Below are 21,378 nucleotides of genomic sequence, written 5' to 3'. Positions count from 1 at the left end.
AAATCAATACCTGAATCAGAATCCAAAGTACTCTCCAAAGTTCACAGATATCAACAGTGAGCTTAAAATCTACTTCAAGCATTTTGGGATCAATGCTTTTAGAACTTGACCAATACAAGAACATTTTTATACAGAAACTGCTTTCTCCATCTTTACGTACCCCAAATCTGGTCACTTGGAGCTGTTTACTTCTGCAATACATTGGCATGTTTTGTACTCTTGGAACTGTAGATGTTTGATAGAAGTTTTTACCTTGATCATCATGTTCCCCTTACATTTATTGCGACTAAAGATAACCATCACCACATCAGCCTCAGGAAATGTTCTGCAGCTAGCAATTACCCTTTAGAGATCAATTATGATTCCCACTTAAGCCTCTAAATCAATTCCTAGGGGAGACGGCTTATGGATAAACAGACATAGCTAATGGGACCAGGGGAAATGGATGCAGGCAGGGAAAAAAAAATCAGTTCCCTCCCAGCCAGTGCCATGGTTCCTTCTAACAATGGCCACAGTGGGCTTAATCCAAGGACAGGAAAAGCTACTGGTGTGAAGCAGGAACAGGGACGTCAGAGAACAGCCAGGATCTACACACCACTGCCTCTCCAACAGGTATTTTGTAAGTAATTCTGTAAGGCTATATAACTTAATTTAAAATTGGTGCTTATTGGTATGTTAAGAGTTAACGTAAGAACTAGGACAATGCTTGCCAAATGATTCGATGACTTTTCTTGAGAAAGTGCACAGCCTCTTCAAGGTGAGCCAGCTTGACACACTATTAGACTTTAGAACAGTGTTTCTAAATAAGTTGAATGAGTGTTAGGCTAACATGTAGACCAGTTTAAATTTCCACAGAAAATGTAAAATAAAACTTGGTAACAGTTTGCCTGTAAACCTTCTGGAGTCAGTTTTCTGCACACATTAAAGTTCTCCAAACTGTTCCCTACCGTTCTTTGCAGAATAAAAGGCCACGATTCATTTAAGAGGATCTACCAATGGTACAAATCTCACATGTATGAGTTAAGGAGGTTACAAACACTAGCAGAGCTCTGAGAATGAATTAAATCTTTTTATTTAGTCCGAGGACTTCTAATCACTATTTTTTGGGATAACCTACTAAGGCTTAGTTTAAAATCATTCTTTTGGACATTAATAAACTCTCTCTCCCTTTGTACTTTTTCAACAGCAAAACTCATTTCAGGGTGACACAGTACTATCATTCTCAGTAGTGTCAAATCCACAAGCAAACATACTCCTCTATATGAGGATATACAGAGCATAATATGAGCATATTATGCTCATTGCTACAAAACTGCCCTGAAGAGAAATGTATTCAATTGTAATGAAGTGCAAGAAGGTGACGCCCAGAATTTCTGCATCTGTACTGGAAAGAGCTGTTTTGGGATTCTTTTTGTTGTTGTTGTTGTTGCTAACAGAAACAGGTACTAGCTTGTGCAGTAAGAAGGAAGAGGTGTTTAATATTGCTGTTTATTTCTTTTTAAAAATTAAACAAGTCTCAACATATTATTCCAGCCACATGCTACTAACCACTCTATACATTCCTTTCTTTAGAATAATTCTAACTAGAGCTTGGCAGGGGTAAACTGAGTTAGAATTACTGACTTTAACAGTACCAATCAGAATTCAACCAGCTGAGAACTCCTCCCCTGAATCTGACATGACATTCATGTTAAATTGCACTACCTATATTTAATACTGTGTTGTCTTAAATACCTTTTTGAAATGCACATATTAAGTTTCTCTCTTAGAAACAGTCTTGTTCTTTTTTTTTTTTTTTTTTTTTTAAATCTTATTCAGAATAAGATAAAAGTTCCCATGGGTAATAAAGGGAGTTTCAACTATGGTTTTGGGAGGCAGGCTTTTAAATAGTGCCTGAACCAGTTCTTCCGTAGAGTCCCCGATTAAAATTACATACTTTCAATAACTATTTACAGCAGTGAAAATTTCGTGTCCTCCAAAAGTTTTGATGAAAATCAGTTTAGGCTATCAAACTGGTTTTAATTAAATATGCAAAGTCAAACCGTAGGATACTAAGTATTTTTGAGTTTTATCTGCATATCTACAAATAAAACTTCCCTCAAACATCCCATGGAGCAGAAACAACTGTGGTAGTAATTAAAATATTGTTAGTTGTCAGATTCAAGGTCACTAGTTAAAATATTCAATCATTTTTATTTCTAGCGAAAACAATCTCTTATGGGCATGTATGTTTTTTGTATGTTGTTTCCAAAATTGTTTAGAAGCACACTCTGATATTCTCTTTTAGTGTTGTGCTTTTTTATTTATCCATCTGTACCAGTTTTTAGCTGAAAATTATTAATTTGTACAAATCAGCCATGGTTTAAATTGTATAGTTACATCTCATGTAATCTCACCATTTCATAGGGTAATTGATTCTCTAAAGCTTTTTTTTTAAATATATATGTATATATATAATCAAAAAAGCAATATACAATTAATGAATCCCTGTAGGAATTTCCACCCCCACCCCCCAACAAGCATTGACATCACATATTTAAATACACTGGACCAAATCCTTGGTCATGTCTGATGAAGTGCACGGAATCAGACATGGAAGCAAAATGGCTCAAATCTCACCTTTCACGAACTGCTGGATCCTACGGCAGGGCCATCTCCTCATCACAGAGAGAGAAAAACAAATGTGTGAATGTCTAAATTAGACTAGCTGTACAGATGTAGCAGACTTTCATGCAGAAGGAAAGCCCAGTAGTATGCCCTCTTACTTAATTTCTCCAGCATTTACTGTGGTATTTTAGGAGTGCATGTGGAAAGGGTGTATGGAACAATATAGCACCAGAGGACTATTCTTAAAATCCTCTCTGGGCAAGTTATACTGAATTTAGGGACTAGTTTAGGGCTACTATTTTGATTTTCAATAGCTATACTATTCTAGAGGATCTAACCCATATTATCATAGTGCAAATGCAACCTCCTATATAGACATCTTCTGGTAATAATAGAACATAATCTTAACAAACAGAGGTACAGTTTGTTAATGAGGCATGGTACATTTTACTCAGTTATGCAGCTAGGCACCTTCTTTCATTGCTGAGCCATCTGGTTTTCAAAAAACATTTTAAAAATAACATCTCCTTTGATAATATTAAAAGTAGATGATATGATTTTTTTCTTCAGTAAATTAATAAAGTACAGTATAAACTGATTTCTCCAAAGTCATCTCAGTTTAAAACAGGCTGAAAAAAGTTACAATGTTTAATGATAATTTCAGAATAGTAGCTATTTCACAAACATTTTGTTTGTGATGAGAGAACTTTGTGACAAAAAAATAACCATGTCTTCCAGCAATTCACAAACAGTACTTCAGATGCTGTGATCACCCAAAATTCTGTTGATGCCTCACACCAACAGAACATTGTCCTACTGATGATCAACATTCATCTTCTTTATACGATGAAGGAGGGCATCATTTTCCATTTGGACCTCAGCAAGAGCCATTTTAGCTTTGGCTAGTTCCTGTTTGAGACATTCATTTTCTTCAAGAAGCTGAAACGATCAGGTTAGAAACACATGTTATTAATATTCCTGCATACTGCCGACTTTTTCCATTACAGCAACTTTTAAAATAATATAAACCAATGGTTACATTCATTGCTTGGTTTAGGTTTGTTGGGGACAGCTGACTGATACCCAGGTAATGACAGTGGAACATGGAGAGAATTGATGAAGATAGATCAGAAGGCAAGGTACCCTGGACTTCATGTTTTAGTTATGCCATTTCCATTCAGGAGAGGAGTGGAAATGAGACTGGGTTCTGAGCTCCAGGAATAGATTGGTATCCAGTAGGGGAAAAAAAGCTAAAGCGATGTGTGAATTTTTTCACCAATTCAAAGTTCATGTATGACTGACTGATAGGTTACTAAGGACCTGACTCAACCATCTAGTCCTTCACCTGTGGCAGTTGTGCTGTGCACGGATCAGGGAAATATTCAAAAGAAAGGAGAGAGGGTTATTACAGAATTTGTGAATCGCTTCTTCATAAAACTCCATCTGACGTAAAGGGGAAGAATTAGTCTGCAGTGTATTACTACCCTATTTAGAAAGTAGTATTACATTTATTTTGCATGCCTATGTACTGAACTATATTATCTGTATTTCATAGTTTCCAGCTCAGATCTCTAAACAGAAGTAACCCTCCCCCAACCTACTCCTGGAAAACCAAACAACTGTGATGATCAATTGTAGTGGGTTTACGTGGCAAGGTTTTGGTAGCAGGGGGCCATAGGGGTGGCTTCTGTGAGAGGGATCTAGAAGCTGCCCCATGTTTGGTAAGGGCCCCACTGCTGACCAGAGCTGAGCCAATAAGTGATGTTGTTTCACGCCTCTGTGAGAGCATATTTAAGATAGGGAAAAAAAATGCTGCGCCACACAGCAGCTGGGAGAATGAGAGGAGTGAGAAACAGCCTTGCAGGCGACAAGGTCAGTGAAGAAGGAGGGGGAGAGGTGCTCCAGGCGCCGGAGCAGAAGTCCCCTGCAGCCTGTGGTGAGGACCATGGTGAAACAGGTTGTCCCCCTGCAGCCCATGGAGTACCATGGTGGAGCAGGGTTCCACCCTGCAGCCCGTGGAGGAGACCATGGTGGAGCAGGTGGACCTGCACCGACGGAGACTGCAGCCTGTGGAAGACCCCTGCCGGAGCAGATTCCAGGCCGGACCTGTAGCCCGTGGAGAGGAGACCACACAGGAGCAGGTGACCTGGCAGGAGCTGCTGCCCATGGGGGATCCAGGTTGGAGAAGTTTGCTCCTGAGGGATGGACCCTGTGGTACAGAGCCATATCTGGAGCAGTTCTTGAAGAGCTGCTGCCTGTGGGCAGCCCATGTCGGATCAGTTCAGCAAGGACTGCATCCCATGGGAGGGACCCCATGGCACAGGGGACGAGAGTGACCGAGAAGGAGCGGCGGAGAAGAAGTGCTATAGACTGACCATAACCCCCATTCCCCTGTTCCCCTGCGCCGCTCGGGGGGAGGAGGTGGAAGAGGGTGGATGGGGGGGAAGGTGCTTTTGGTTTCTTTCCTTTGTTTCTCGCTTCTCTAGCTTGTTAGTAATAGGTAATAAATCTTACTATCTCCCTACGCTGAGTCTGTTTTGCCCATCACGATAATTACTCTGCGATCTCCTTGTCCTTATCTCAACCCTTGAACCCTTTTCATCGTATTTTCTCCCCGTTCCTCTTTGAGGAGGGAGAGTGAGAGAGCGGTTGTGGTGGAGCTCAGCCGCCCACCCGAGTAAAACCACCACATCAATGATTATTGCAACTTTATGGGAGTGAAGGAATTCTCATTACCTCATTTTTGAGGAAGTCAGCTGAATCACTGCTTGATTTAAAAGGTCTGGGAATTTCACAAGTAGTCTGTGTGGCTTGGTCCTGTGTTTTAAATCCAGCAGGTCTAGTTGCTTGTTGCAATGCACTACTTGAATTCTTCATCTTTGACACATCATTTACTCTTTGATTGTCTGTAACACAGAAAGATACTTGAGAGTAGCATTTAGGTTTTTGTATTATTTTTTTTTTATAAAGTTTAATTGTCATCAGCACTAAATTAAAAGCACCTCAGCAAACTCATTTTTGATATTAGGCATGTCTATATTTACCTTACAAAATCAAATACAAAATTTAAAATAAAATTAAATAAACATTGTATACCCGTTTGGAGGAAGAGAGAAAGAAGGCATAAGATGAAACTATATGTGCATCTCCCAGCTCAAAGAAAATTACCACATTTTTATACTGACTGCTATTATCACCACATGATATGTATCCTGAGTAATTAGCTATACAACAAAGACAACAGAGCTTGCAATTCAGAAAGTGTATCTAAAGAACTATATATTTCAGATCTTCATTATCCAATGCCTGAAACATGCACTGAAACAGGGGGGAGGGAGCACAAGTTTGGTAACTATTAATATTGCTACTGCAGTAACGTCTGCAGGTCCAAATTAGATCTGATGACTGCATTTATATTTGAAGACAGTGAGATAAACTTGCAGAATCAAGTTTTTAAATTAGAAAACAACTTTAAAGATTTACCATTAAGGAAACTTTCTAGCATTTATAACTGAAGTGCACTATAACTTCTATTAAAATATACTGCTGTACACCAAGGGTAAAATGAGGGCGCCACTCTTACTAGTCTAAAATTCCTTTTTCTTAAAGAATTTCTTCTAAATTTTCTTGTTAAATTAATATTTCCTCCAATGTCTAGTATCTAAAGATGACCAAAATGCATTTTTCAAGCATTTAAAGATATTCAGTCTATTAGATGGAGAAATTAAAATACAAACACATCATGCCACCATGCATCTCTGAGTAGTCTGGTCCATCTTTTCTATAACCTCCCATTAGGTAGGTGAAGGCAGTATTAAGATCACGCTGCAACCTTCTCTTCCTCAAGTGATACAATACATCATATATTGTCAGATTAATTTATTAAGGGCCTGGATGAAGGGGTGGGTGCACCTTCTACAAGTGTATAAACAATACCAAACTGAAGGGTAAGTGACTGACAAGATGAGCAAGGCTGTTCTTCAGAGGGACCTGAACATGCTGGAGAAATAGGTTGACTGGAGTCTCAGGAAATTCAGCTCGTGTGAAGTCCTGCAGGTGGGAGTAAATAACTTCTTACTTCACTGTAGGACAGGGATCAAATCAACAGAAAGCAACATTACAGGAAAGGATCCGTAGGCCTTGGTGAGCAAGTTGAATGTAAGTCAGCAGTGAGCCCTCACAGCCAAGATCAACCACATACAGGCTGCACTACCAAGGGTGTAGATGACCAAACAAAGAAGTTATTATCCCTCCCTATACTCAGCAGCAGTAAGACCACATCTGGAGTACTGGATCTAGTTCTGGATTCCCCAGTGTAAGAAAGATACTGACAGCAGAGGACTACCAAGATGATCATGGCTATGAGTACACGATGTACAAATAAGGGGATTAAGAGAAATGCATTTGTCAATCTGAAGATGGGAAGGCTATGGGGTGATCTGTAAGCTACCTTTGCCTGCCAAGTGAAAGGGTATTGAGAAGATGGACCAGACTTTCCCAGAAGTGTTTGGGAAATCCTCAAGCACCTCTGGCAAGACAGGTGGCAAGAGACATGAGCTGCAACAAAGGAAATTCTAAGTAGGCATTACTAAATGAAATTAACCATAAGGGTGGCCAAGGATTAGGACAGGTTGCTTAGGACACATTGTGAAATCACCTATTTGATGCTCAGAACTTGACTGGACAGGGTGTTTAGCAACCTGATCTAAATTGCCCCTGCTTTGCACAGGGAGAAGGACCAGATGACCTCCTGTGGTTTCTTCCAACCTAGATTACTCCATGATTCTTTGACATATCTGTGTAAGACAACAGTGCAGCTCTACCTCTAAATGTATTGCTTTGTTAACAGTATTTAGTATTTGCCTATACATGTAGAAAGAGAAAAGGATATACATAGTTCATGAAAGGTATAAAGTTAAATCCCTACTCGAAATACAGTTGCAGTGCCATCGTAGCCATAACCTGCCAAGATGCTACCATAATATACAAAATTGAAAAGTTACTTGGACTTTTCAGGTAAATTTTTGTTTTACAATATGCTCTACCTACTACCTGTAAGACAAAAACACAAAGACAACACAGAACTCTCTTGGCTAATTGTAAAGAAATGCAACTTTTTGTTTGATTTGTAGTTGATCTTGAAAGAATCTGAGACTTATTATGATGAAACACTGAGGAAACATACCCTCAGGAAGTTATATGCATATTTCTATTTCTCACAGATTGATTCAGCTGTAGGTTATCACAGACAATACATTACTCAAAAAGGTAACTTTCTTCTAACTACACTTAGAATTAAGGTTTATCGCAACGCTACTTACACAAATTATCAGCAATTATTTTGTCATTATTAGACATGTCTACACAAAAAAAAAAAACAGTGTTAATAATAATTAGATTACTATGTTGAGATATCCAGCGGCAAGAAGATACAAACCTCTAATGAAAAAAGAGCCATCGTCATTTCTTTCTATCCAGAGTATGTCAATATGCAGTTTTATGGGTACTAGCTCAGACACCTTGAGATTTTCACGTGGACTGTCATCCTAAAAAAATATTAATATTCAAAGATGAGTTTACTAGGAAATCAAAATAGCTAAGATGTTAAATTAAACATAAGTTCATTTAATGAACCTTGAAAGGGAACATTTCAGAGCAGAAATTTCTAACAGGACCTCCACTACTCCATTTTTTTTTCCTGTGGATCATATTAAAGGCCTATATTTATCTCTTGAGTAAATTCACTGAACTCAATATATACAATCTAACTGAAATACTTCAAAGTATTTTTACAGTCATCTCAATAAGATTAAATCCCAACTCAAGACATCCTTTAGCTCAGGAGCTTTCAGAGTCAGAGACAAGAACCCCACACTATATCTGATTTTCTTTTGAATGATTTAAAGATTCAAAGGGACATGTATCATTCTTAAGGGGACTTTGTCATTTTAGAATTTAGTTTGGGATGACACCAGCTGTAGTTCAGTTACATTATTATACTCATCAGAAGGGAAACGACACAAATTACTTCCTTTGAGGTCCCCACAGGACATTTTTTAAGTTCATTATCCATGTCAAGCCGAGTAAAGCAGTATAATCATAAACTATACATATCAGCATTAAGCACATAAAAATAAAGCTGTTGAGGTGTAACTGATAAAGTTTCTTGAAACATCACTGAGATTGCAGTAGAAAGTGCAAAAATAAATCAAGAGTTTAAGGAAGGTTATTTTCTTTTTTCTCCAGGAAACACACTGCATCAAGTCCCATTCAGAAAAAAATAATAATAATAATATACAGTATTGAATAGTCAGTGCAGCATACAGTTGAACTATATCTTCTTACTCTTTACTAACCAACAATGCTCTGGAAAGGAATCATCTGTGTCTCCAATCTGCCATCCGTCAGCCACCATGAGCAGCTTCCCTGTGACGTGCACAGCTGAGTGAGCACTTTAGTGCTAATGCTGCCAGGCAGACCCTTATTGCCCGTTTATTAATGCACAGCTGTTTTCTTGAGCAGTTTGCTTAAGCCTGCTTTCTTGCCAATAAATCAGCACAATCCCGTTTTTAAAATTTAGGTGATTGTATATTGAAACCTTTCTTTCTGCACTTGAACATTCACATTTGTGATGCACCTAAATCTGGGGAACAGATTCACAGCTCTTAGAGAACATCCTTGCGCTACTGCTGGTATAGAAATAGCCCTAAAGGAGTGTTTAAGAATCCTCAGGGGATGGAAAAGCTGCACCAAGTAGAGAGGGAATACTGGTGGATTTTGATATTCAAGTCTGAGTAGAACATTGTACAGGTAACATTTGACCTTCCAGTCCAGTAGGTTAGCAGGTTCAAGGCCTTAGCCTATGATGCAGAATTGGAGCTGCTACTCCAGTCCTTGCTATATTCCACATTTACATAGGTGATTATTAATTTCCAATGTAATGTTATAATGATTTTTTTTTTGCAAGTGTAATCATCCTTGAATCCAATGGTTGTGCAGCACTGACACTCCTTTTAAGTGTCCAAAAGGATATCACCTGGAAGACTGGAGTAGCACTGTCCTCTTAGTGTTACTATTTTAAGCTAGAGTGGTGAGAAAAGCTTGCACTGTTTAGTAACTGTTTCTAGGTAGAGCAGAACAGAAAAATCTGGGTTCTAAGAAGCAGTATTCAAGTGGTTTGAACCGGAGTTCTTGTAATCTCTTCCTTCTTTTGTACTGCACTTTCATTACATAACCTGTTCTTTAAGTAGGAAAGACAATTACCCTCAAAAATCTGTTTTGTAATTAAAATACCATCACCATGCTAAGCAAAAAAGCCCAGCCAACAAAAAACAAACAAAACCAAACCAAAACAAAAAAGCACACTGTGCCTGTAGGAATTTGGTATACATTACCTGTAATACTCCTAGATCTTGTCACTCTATAAAACTGACTAGGAAAGGATGGAAAAAAGTACAAAGTATTAATTCACGTAACTAGCTTGGTCATGCAGAGAATTCCTCTCTAGGCATACCACAGAGTTAACCAAATCTATGGATTTTTAAATTGTTTTACTGTTATCTAAAGACTTTACAGAGTATGATAGCAGTTTCTTTGAAGTTAACTGTATCCAGATTAGAAGGTTATCATCAAAGAAATAAGAACACAATTTCTTTAAAGCAGCCAAATAGCTTATCGTTAACATACTTTTAAATTAATCTTCGCATTAGAAACTTTTATCTTCATAGGCATCACTTCTGCAACAGTTTCATCTTCTAGAAAATGCTGAATGTTTGTGAGGGAAGAAGTTAGGAATTCAGCACTGAAGTTCTCTACATGACACTGGAGAAAACCATTTTTTACAGCCAGCATAGAATGTATGATAGCACTGGGCCCACTTTCCCATCTCAAACTAATCTCAGGTGATGAACTAACTGGTCCGGCCACAGATTTACAATCAGAACCTGTTACAAAAGAAAAATAAGTTTGCATTAAAATTTTGCAATGTACAAAAAGCAATTATGATGCAATTAATTCTGCTTCTATTGTCCAAATAATTTCCCAGAAGTACTTTGGAAGTATATTCCAGGAATTACAACACTGTGTATATATAATAAATTCAGACTAATTTTGTACGTATATCACTTAAAAGTACTATAGAAAAATAATATATAAAATAAATATAGTACTTATACTTCACTGTGACAACAGAAAAGGGTGATACAGAAGTATAGTTGTGCATAAAGGATTTGTGTTTTCTCAATGTCTTGAGAACTGAAAAACAATTATTTTACATATTTTTCCACTAAATCCTTCAGTCTTAATTCAGAAAAACATTTAAATCAGCTCACACTCTCAGGAGAGCAGGTATTCTCTTGAAAAGGCATAATTTCCTGATTCAGGAACTTACTTGCTAACACACAGGAACGTAAACAGCAATTTAGTAAGATAGAGAACATGAGCATGTGTTGCTTCTATTATTTGGGTGGCAGTAGATTTGAACCTTAAAGGAAACTAGCATTTTCTTGTTAGTTTCAGTATCTTTAACCAGTAAGGACAACTGTAACATTCAACTGAACAGTTCTAAAAACAAAATAAAAACACCTAAGGTAACAAGATACTGAAAAACTAAGCCCAGTATCCATGTGTAGTTCAGAAAAAAAGGGTTCACCACCAGAAACAGCTACCCCAAGGGATTTGTTAAAGGTCATATCTGTCACTATGATGTCTGACTTAGAGAAGTGATTTATACAACAAAAAGCATATAATGTTCACAACAATCATGTTAAGAAACAAACACTGAAATTTGAAAGATATTTTAAAAAGTAACTCAATTAAAACTAATTGAATTATGTCCGTTTATATTAGTAGAGCATCTACCTGTTAAATGAATTTGAGGACAGAATTAATTAAAAAAAAATCATACAGATGCTTCTTGGTTTAAACTCAGCAAAGTCCAATGCTTACAAGCTTAGAAGTTGGAAAAAAGGTAGGCCCTAGGTATTGTGGGACCAGGAAAGAGCACCTGCAACATTGCTCAAAGACTCCAAAGTGTAGAAAACTAAAAGACCATGCATTAAGTCTCAGCCATGAAGCCAACATCAGTTATCTTGTAGCTACCTGAAACTGCCATAGTTGAGAGAGAATGGGAGAGAAATTGGGTTAAGCAATTTAGAAGTTTCTACAAACTTCCACATGCACGACAAGGTCTCAGTGAAAAGCATTCTCTCCTATGCAGAGTACCTCTGCACCTCTTCTTTTGTTATTGCTGCCAGACACACGATCTGATGAAAGTCATCATCCTGTAGCCAGCTCTGCTGGGACGTGCACAGCTGCCACACTGCCCTCAAACTTACTCCTGCAATAGCACACTTTTCCCTTCCTACATTTACTGTGCTAACATTATAGCAAGCTGTAACTGGTTACAACTGTTAATTCAATATTTGAGTAAGTTTTGTTAAAGATCTAGGGGGGAAGTTGCTGTTTTTTGGATGCTTTTCTCATGCTTTTGCTCATTCATTCTTTTAGTTACCTTTTATTACTGTTAACTCATTTAAAGTGTTTCTTTCAACCCAATTCTCAAGCTTAATCCTAACCTCGATCCTCTAGAATTTGTTTTATTTTTAAATTGTTTCCCTCCTTAGTTCTTATATTAGGATATACGTAGCAGATATGGAGCAGCACTGGCTGCAGAAGATTCCTGACTTGTCCTTTTACGAGGACATGACAGATAACCAGAACTGGCCGCCTGTTGTCTGAAGGTCATCAATGAGACTTCCCTGCTGGACCTCCCTCATGCCTTCAGATGCAAGAACACGATTGCAACATCATGCAACAGCTGCTCAAGCAGCAGCTGCTGGCAACAGCTCAGCTTACCAGAAAGTGACTTTTTTTTTTTTTTTAAGCTAGGACATTGGAGGCTGCTTCACCAAGCAGAACCTCCTGAAGAAAATCCATACTGCTGCAAGGCTGGAAATAAATGGCAGCCAACTGCTGCTATAATTGTTTCCTGGGAAAGGAGATGAACCAGAAGCAGGAGGCAGGTGCATCGGGGATCTGCACCCCCCAAACCCTGCAGTGCAGCAGAGCTGGCATCTAGCAATCCATGTGGACGGCTGGCAAAGGGGAGCAAAACAAACTGTGACAGACTGGCATGCCAATACAGCATGCCAAGAAGAAAACCTCACAGTATGTGAACTAGGTTTCCTGGCAGATAATGTACATGTATCCATGCCCAAGAACAGCTCAGACTTAATATACTGGTTGATCTAGTTGTGCCAATATCTGGCATGAAACTACTCTCTGTATGCTTATCAAGTGTATTTAAAAAAGAAAAGAAAGAATAAAGGCTGTCATGGCAGCTTGTTTTTCCTGATACAAAGGCAATTTTAACTTTTCTTAAAGCACAGATTATAAATCGGTTTAAACTGTGGGTTTTAATCTGTTGTACAGAAAAGTATCTTTAAGAAACGAAGGAGCTGTCTTCAGAAACAGCCCTTCAAAACCAGGGTACAAATAAGTATCATTAGAGCAGTAAGAGTTCCATATTGATGAAACAATAGGAAAATGTAATTTATTTTTTTTTAAACTCAAGTTGTATTAATCAGGAGAAGTCAATGCAATTAATGCATTTTTTTTTACTCCCCCATCAGAAACGTTTCCATTTTCAATTTTATTTATTTATTTATTTATTTAATTTTTGCCTCCTATTCAATGTATGGCAATTAGGAAAGAAACCAGAGTAGATATTCTAAACCAGCATAAAAAGGATGTTACCATACTAGCAGAAGCATAAAACTGTTTTTGCGCTTTAAGGGTAATACAGTGTTTTCATTTATTTACAACAAATGTTTCCAACTCCAATTTCACAATAGAGATCTCGTTATTAATTCTTACCCACAGTTCTGTTGCAAAGATAGTGTCGAACGCTGATATTTCCCAGTTGATTTGGTATCACTTGGTTGACCTGAAGGCATATTTCTGTGTCTTCACCTCTGATGTCGATTTCACCATTAACACCAAATATTTGGAAAACCACAACAGACATCTGTCAACAATATTAAGATTAAAAAATGAGATTTAAAATTGAATTTATATTGGTTATTGTTTATGAAGTTACCTAAACCTTTCTCTCTTCCCTCAAAAGGAAAAGAATCTTTGCACCCATAACTCTTGCTCACAGAAAGTTTTCTCATTTCTTCTTTTCTTTTTGTACCCATCGGCTTGACAATGGGTTGGCTCGACTGTCTGCCCAGACAGACCCTTGTGTTCATAACCCACCCATAACAATTCAGAACTGGCCAGAAAAGTCATGAAAGCGAGATAGCCCTTCCCCACTCTTGTTAAAGAAGCATATGTGATACCTGACGTTTTTTGAGGCTGCACCCAGCTTCATGTGTATTATAAATGCAACCAAGCATTTCCAGTGCTGAACCAGACCACGGTGAAGAACCAGGACAGAATACTAAACTTCGGCAATTTGCACAGCAGTCAGCCCTTTTTCTGTACTTATTGGATTGCAGTGTCTTTTGAAAAAAGTAGCAGCCAGTTTCAAAAGTCAGCTTTGTTATTGGAATGTTTTATATGTCCATCATCACTACTACTTTGGGCTTTTTTTCTATTTTTTTTTGTTTTAGTTATATTCTGCAAATAGAAAAAAATGCCAGCATATATTTGTGTAACAAGCTGCGTGAATTTTATTTTCTTCATATTATCTATATGTGCAAGTAACAAAGTTTATTTGGAAGGAACCAATAATTCAGGTGAGCTTTTTTTTTTTTTTAAATGAAGGTGAAATTCATTGTGTTTTGTTTGACCCATACTCTCTTAGGTATCCAGTTCTCAACGTTAACTGATACAAGAACATAATTTGAGAAATTTTGATTAGTGCAAAGAACAGCAAGAAGGAGATAGGCAGATAAAGAAAGTTGGTGCCCTCATGGTGTCTCAGGAAGAGAATCTTTCTCCACAACTCCTGTCTTTATAGTCTTCTCTAAATACTGGCCATTGTCCTGACATCATCCTGGACAAGAAGCATTTCTCATCTGACCCGGCTGGACAGTTGTTAAGGTCCTATTTGCAAATAGTACAGAATGCTACCAGTGCCGATGAAATATCTCCATGTAATAGATGTCAGAGTTATGCTTAATATACCTTTGATATGAAAAAGCTCTTTTTAAATATACTCAATATGTAGGAGCATAAAAGAACATGCTATTACAAAACATCACTATGTATTAAAGCGGAAATATTTCCTGACACTTTAAAGTGGCTACTGTCATTTATCAATAGTGGCTACACAGAGGAGATAAGAACAGAGAATGCTCAGCATAACTTGAATTATAATCTTCATTTGTATTTATTACAATGGCACTAGATCCATAGGCCTACATAGCGCACTAACAAAAACTCCCAAAAATAGTAGAAAATCCCCTCAAAAAGCATTAATTTTATCTTTATTTTAAAGTTCAATTTACTGAACCATGTATTCTAATGCAATTCAATAGTATTACCATTTCTTCACTAGTCTCATGGGCATTCTCCGAAGCAGCACTCATGGCATCTGGAGATGACCCATCACAATTTTCAATCACGGTGCCTCCTTCATGGGCATTTTCTGATGGGCTTTGATAGTTTGTGGCTGTAATACCTTCCATACATGCATCAGAAAAAACGCAAAATTAGCAGAGCATAACCTGAATTGGTCCTGCATTAAGAATAAACTCAGTGTCTGATACTGCATGAATGCGTTAACTCATTTTTAAAAATGAATTGAACAGCATATTAAACAAATATTTATGACTGAACTGCCAAACCCATTCCTCATTCAGAGTTTGAAGTTTTAGATGCTATGAAAGTAAGGCAGGATATACTGACAAAAATGAAACAACACTCTGCAGGCATTGCATGAAAAACTGCGAAGGGTCTTAGTCTTCCAAATCAAATCTAAAACAGATTCAGCAGAAAAAAATGGTAAAGATTCCAAGGTGTGTATCTAAAATACTACACAGCACCTTTAAAGCAAATGCTTGCAGTTTTATATTTAGAGAAAGAAGTATATATTTTTTTTTCATTAGAGTCATCATGATAGTTAGTGTTTCCTTGACAACTGGGAAGCATGCAGACTTAACTAGCAGTTAAATATTGTTTAAGTTAAAAAGACACTAAAAGGTTATTAAAAATGGAAAAAATATTTTATGGCATACTCCTACATATGCATATGTAGAAATGCTCCTACAATCCAAATTTATAACAGGTCTGCAAGTGAAACATTCTTCTCATTATTGCTCTAGGCCAAAAAGAAAATCTACAGAAAAAGAATGTTGTTATTCCTCACTCAAAAATAGAATTTATCAGAAAAGAGGTACCAATAAAACCTTATTATTGTATTTCCTGACATTAGAAAATTATTTAATCAGTTCTACCAGAGAGTTAAATCATTATATTTGCACAAGTCCACAATGCTACAGACTACATAGAGACAATTACTGTACAGCTGAATTCCTCCCTCAGATCAGGAGCAAAGGCACATGCACAGATGAGCAAAAACTGGACAAGTATTTGCTGTTACACAGTCAATAGGAAGAAACTGCTTCATATGGAACAAGCTGCAAGGAGACTACCAAATTATCTTTCTGATGATTTTCATGACAAGCATTAGTGAATTTTTTTTTCCCCACCTACTCTTAAAATTGAATCTTCTTTACCACTTCAAGTGTAACACTGATTCAAGGTGCCACCCGTAAGCACTTACAGCCAAAAATGGGTGCTTAAAACCAAAGCAGGGAATAGTTCTGCTTAACTCAGGGTTCCCACACAGCACTGCAATGCTTTTACTCTCCTCAGGAGATGAAAACTGACTAGTGCTTAATTAAGTAGCACTACTTAAGTAGCACACCCAGCTGTTTTCCCTTGAAATGATGTGCTGTGAATATACTTGGTATTACTCACTAGTGAAGCTAACAGCAATAGTGTTGTAAGATACCCAGGGTTTGCTGTACCACAATCCTTTTGGGTATTATTTTAGTAACAAACAACATTTTCATAGATTGCTTAAAAATATTTTGTTAAATCTATTTACCTTTCTCCAGAAAGCTTTGGCTATCACTTCCGTCACTCTCCACCAAATGCTCCTCTAGCATCATACTATCAATAGAGATGGTATCCAGAGAGACTTGCGATGGACTTCTTTTCATATTCTTGTAAGAAACAGAGAATGCAGGAAGGCTGGACGGGCAGCGTTCCTTAGGCTTTGCACTTTGAAATATAAACACATAGGAAATTACTGCTTTACGTGAAGGGAATTTCCTAGAAGTTACTTTTAAAAATCCTCTAAACCAGATAAGATATAAAAGAAAAAAAATCTGATTATTCTATAATCCTTTGGCAAGAAAGAGTTAAGCAAAGAAACAACATGCATTCCTGTACATATTTGTGTCAATTATTTTCTCAATACATATTTTGTAACATTTAAACTGAAAGTTAAGTAAATTGTTTAACACAATTAGCTAACAGTTTGTTTTAGCTTTTACTGAATGTTACCACATATCTTCAGAATTTAAACACTTTTAAAATTTTCATCTACTAGACGTTCACTTTCACTGATCATTACTAGAAGTACATGGACAAAAAGACTGATAAATATTTTCAAATTGCAGTAAAACTGATTTAGTATTAGATCTTCTATACCTTGATGAAGGCTGGGATGTAAACATTCTAACTGAGGTCACTTTCTCTTTGTTGGTTTCAAGCTCTTCAGATTCTAAGGTAGTTTCTGTTTCCAAGTCAGTGACTTGGTTAAGACAGCCTTCAGTTGTACCTTCCTGTTCACTTAACTTATTTGAGAACATACTTTTGTCATCCTCTTTATCAATAAAAAATTCAGTAGAATCTTCTCTCTTATTTAAAATGGACACTGAGTCTCTATGATGTAAGCTACTTTTGTCACTTAGAGGTCCACAGACCTCCTCTGAATCACTTCTACTAAAAAGTCCACTGCTTCCTCCTTCACTGGTGTCTCCCAAACCTTTATCCGATGCATCATCTGAAAATGACATTCCTTTCTGAAAATCCGTATTACTCTCTGATTTAAACAAAAGAGGATCCGTTAAAATGCCTTTGTTAGGTTCAGCATTCATAGGCTTGCAGTCAGATACATAATCAAGCACTATCTTATTACCAACTAATTTATTCTCTGAAGTAAGAGCTACTCCATTTCCTGAAGGAGAGAGCTCTGATGCCACAGGGCTTTCTTTTTCCACAACTGGAGACTTACAAGGGTTTCCCTGAGTCACTGGGTGGAGTAGTAAGGCTAGTTCTGCGCTTTTCAGCAGAATCCCAATGCAGATATCTGTTTGCTTTGCAGGTTTTCCTGTCACTGCTTCTACATCATTCCTTAAGTTTTCCAGGAGCAATACAAGGGATTCATGGAGAAACAGCAAAAAAAGATACTGATAATGATTGATCTGCATGCTTACATGTTTTTGAACATGGACTAGAACATGTACATCTGCATCAGAGGAAGAGCTTTCAGAAAGCACTCCTGAAGTGTCTGAGAAATGAGACACTTGAATGCCATTGCTCAAGGGCTCTGACTCACTCCTGTAATATTCTTTTAAAAGTTTTTTACGTTGCAATCTATTAGCAAGATCACTAGATTCACTTTTTGGAATGTTAAAAGTTGTCTGATTATGCAATAAAAGCTCCTTTTGCGACTTTGCAAATCTTAATGGCTGGCAAATCCAAAGAGAAAGAGGGAAAGAGTCCACGAAGCTTATTGGTCGGCCCTTCCCACTTTTTGTTCCTTCGTAATCTATCCAAAACTGGGAAAAATGCAAGGCCCAAACATCAGTAGCTGCAGATGTCTTTAATGCATACTTATTCAACTTGGGGATGATATAACCTTTATAAACATCATGCATTTTAGTATCTTGTTCATGAGCATGTCTCTGGAAGATAGGATGCAAAAGATTAAAATTCTTCTGGGACTTAGGAAACGTTGTGAAAGTTCTACTGAAAAATTCACAGTCTTTGAAGTTCTGAAACAAAGCTTCCAGATCAGAGTGCCTGCAGTTTGGCGAGTATCTTGTATTTGTAGCAATCATCTCTGAACTCTGAATGGAAATTGCACGGGGTTGATCTTTATGAATTTCAGGTTTATTTTCAGATGGGATGATGAACTGCAAGAGAAATACATTTCATTTAGTTATAAAGATATAGATTAAGAAAGTATATAATTTTAAAAAATAGCAGCCACAAGAGCTAAAATACAGCAATATAATTATATATTAATTTTATATTATTAATTATATATATATAACTCAAGTATATTAATACAGAACAGGGGTAAGTCAGGCTCGCAGATTAACATTTATATTTCTTCTAATTTTTAAGAGGGATACTGTGGCATCTAAAACTCAGTGTTTGTACAAAAACATAAGGGACTCAGGTTTTTCTTCTCTGAAAGACTTAGATTTAAGACAGCTACGTTAGACTGATGTGTCTTATTTCTTAGTTCAGCCAAAAAAAAAAAAAAAAAAAAAACCCTCCTCGACAAACCTTCTCCTCCAAAGATGATGACAAGGAAGGCAAAAATCTGATGTTCAGCTGCATTAACTAATGTCATTCTTCTGAAATAAACATGTAGAGAACAAACTTCTCTACCTGAACTACAGCAAAGGGACAATATGAAACAAGAAATGTAAAGAATTGGTTTTAGAGAAGGACATATGCATTCAGATGGACTAGTTTCTTTACTCCAGGAATTCCTTAAGAAGACCAAAGAGCTTTGATATACTACAATCAGAGGAGCAAGGAAAGTCGCTTGCATTAATATGCAGAGTGCACATATGTTTGCTAGTTATTTTAACTGCAGTTCTAAGGTTTTTCCTTTTGCTATGTCAGCTTCATTGAACACATTGAAATAACGTGTGTTAATACTCCCAATTCAGATCTTCAGTTAAAAACACAAAAACACAAAAGAACACTAGGATATGAATTAGCACCTTAGACAAGTCTGTGTCCAAACCATCATATTTGCATAGTTTTCTAGAGCATTGCTGCTTACTGCATGGGTTGTTTGTTCACTTATTCCTTAAGCTGCTTGGCTAATGGCTTTTCAGAGTAAGAGAATAAGCATTTTCTTCCAAAGAAGCTCAAAACCCCTAATCAATGACAGTATACCTTTAACATTAGTCCATCAACTCTGACATCAACATGTTCATCTGATTTTGAGTTGTCATTTAACTTGTACATGGCCATGAACTGAATAAGACTATGTTTCAAATCCAACACAAACTGGTTTAGCCAAAGAATACTTCTCTCATCCAGGGTGAACTGTAAAGCATTCAGCTGGCCATACAAATTTGGACATGGAACTAAAAGAGAAGACAAAATAAAATCATTACAGTAAATTTATTTATTTATTTATTTAAAGTGAGTACAGACTTCCATTTCCATCTGTATTTTACGTCAGAATAATGGAAACCCACTCTTTTGGTCCAAAGGAAGACTATGTTGTCAGGGCATGCCTAAAGCAATACTCCTTTCTCTTCAAGCAACTAACTGAATTTTTTGTAAAATATTAAAATAGAATGGAGTCAGAGAAAAGGAGGAGGCTGTCCTCCTTATAGAGGAAGGGTAGAACCAAGGAGATTTGCTGTCCTCACGTCCTATCCCCAAGAAATCTACTGACATTTCTGTAATATAAAACAGGGCTAGTCCCGTAACACATTAATTAAATTAACTCCAGCAGATCTTTCATAGCATCTTAGATACTACTGCATTAGTCTGAGTTTTTATGTAGCCAGGCAGTGTAACTACAGAAACAGTATGTATTGGAGAATGAGAAATTTCTCAGTAAAAATCACAGAATCACAGAATGGCTCAGGTTGGAAAGGACCTCAAAGACCTTTTCTAGTTCCAACCCCCTTGCCATGGGCAGTGATGCCACCCACTAGATCAGGTTGCCCAACCTGACCTTGAATACCTCCAGGGATGGGGCATCCACCACCTCTCTGGGCAACCTGTTCCAGTGCCTCACCAGCCTCGGAGTAAAGGATTTCCTCTTAACATCTAATCTAAACCTCCCCTCTTTTAGTTTAAAACTATTCCCCCTTGTCCTATCATTATCTGCCTGAGCAAAAAGTTGTTCTCCATATTTTTTTTGTAAGCCCCCTTTAAATATTGAAAAGCTGCAGTGAGGTCACTCCGAAGCCTTCTCTTCTTCACAGACTGAACATCCCCAGCTCTCTCAGCCTTTCTTCATAGAATAATAAAAACGTTGTGCTTATTTTCACACTTAAAAAACAGTATTTATAAAAGTCAATATTTATAGGGATTTGCCAGACGCAAGCACTGAAGAAATGAAGCAGTATTATGTACTTTCAAATTTAGAAAACCACTGACCATTTTGAACTGTCAACCTGGAGTCAATATTAAGCTTCATAAAGGGGAAGATTACATAAAAATTTATGTATCAGTACAAAAAAAATCATCTTACTAGGAAAGTCCTTTCCATCTGGGTAGTAATATTCTGTGAATTCAAAATGAATAGCTGGCATTTCTGGTGGAAGATAAAGCGACTTTTTATTGCAGGAGACCAATGTTTTAGGGGAAGAACGGCACTGGTCTGCTGTTGAAACCTGTAAAAGACAAAAGATTAACTTCATTAATACATTATATTTTCATCAATCATTAAGCATTTATAGTTGCAAAGGACTGCCCCTGGTAGGGTAACATTCCACTGCTCTCAGATGTACATCCCTGTCTACACAAAGCGCAAACAGTACAAAA

The 21,378-nt window shown here is 37.2% G+C and overlaps 1 protein-coding gene across 3 annotated transcripts in view; it reads right to left on the bottom strand.

Annotated features, from left to right (window-relative positions):
- Positions 1 to 1,255: 1,255 nt before the first annotated feature.
- Positions 1,256 to 21,378, bottom strand: part of BLTP3B (bridge-like lipid transfer protein family member 3B) — a 56,822-nt gene continuing 36,699 nt past the window's right edge. For all 3 annotated transcript variants that reach the window (XM_035551740.2, XM_035551741.2, XM_035551742.2), the window contains exons 12-21: positions 21,086 to 21,227; positions 19,768 to 19,961; positions 17,275 to 18,764; positions 16,667 to 16,842; positions 15,099 to 15,235; positions 13,483 to 13,633; positions 10,294 to 10,550; positions 8,045 to 8,153; positions 5,344 to 5,513; positions 1,256 to 3,546 (exon numbers count right to left, since the gene is read on the bottom strand). In XM_035551740.2, coding sequence (XP_035407633.1) covers positions 3,421 to 3,546; positions 5,344 to 5,513; positions 8,045 to 8,153; positions 10,294 to 10,550; positions 13,483 to 13,633; positions 15,099 to 15,235; positions 16,667 to 16,842; positions 17,275 to 18,764; positions 19,768 to 19,961; positions 21,086 to 21,227 — 2,952 coding nt within the window. In that variant the 3' untranslated portion in view covers positions 1,256 to 3,420. The remainder of the gene's footprint in view (positions 3,547 to 5,343; positions 5,514 to 8,044; positions 8,154 to 10,293; positions 10,551 to 13,482; positions 13,634 to 15,098; positions 15,236 to 16,666; positions 16,843 to 17,274; positions 18,765 to 19,767; positions 19,962 to 21,085; positions 21,228 to 21,378) is intronic.

This window comes from Cygnus atratus, chromosome 1 (assembly GCF_013377495.2).
Source record: "Cygnus atratus isolate AKBS03 ecotype Queensland, Australia chromosome 1, CAtr_DNAZoo_HiC_assembly, whole genome shotgun sequence".
Lineage (NCBI taxonomy): Eukaryota > Metazoa > Chordata > Aves > Anseriformes > Anatidae > Cygnus > Cygnus atratus.
This window is presented reverse-complemented; position numbering and strand designations above follow the sequence as displayed.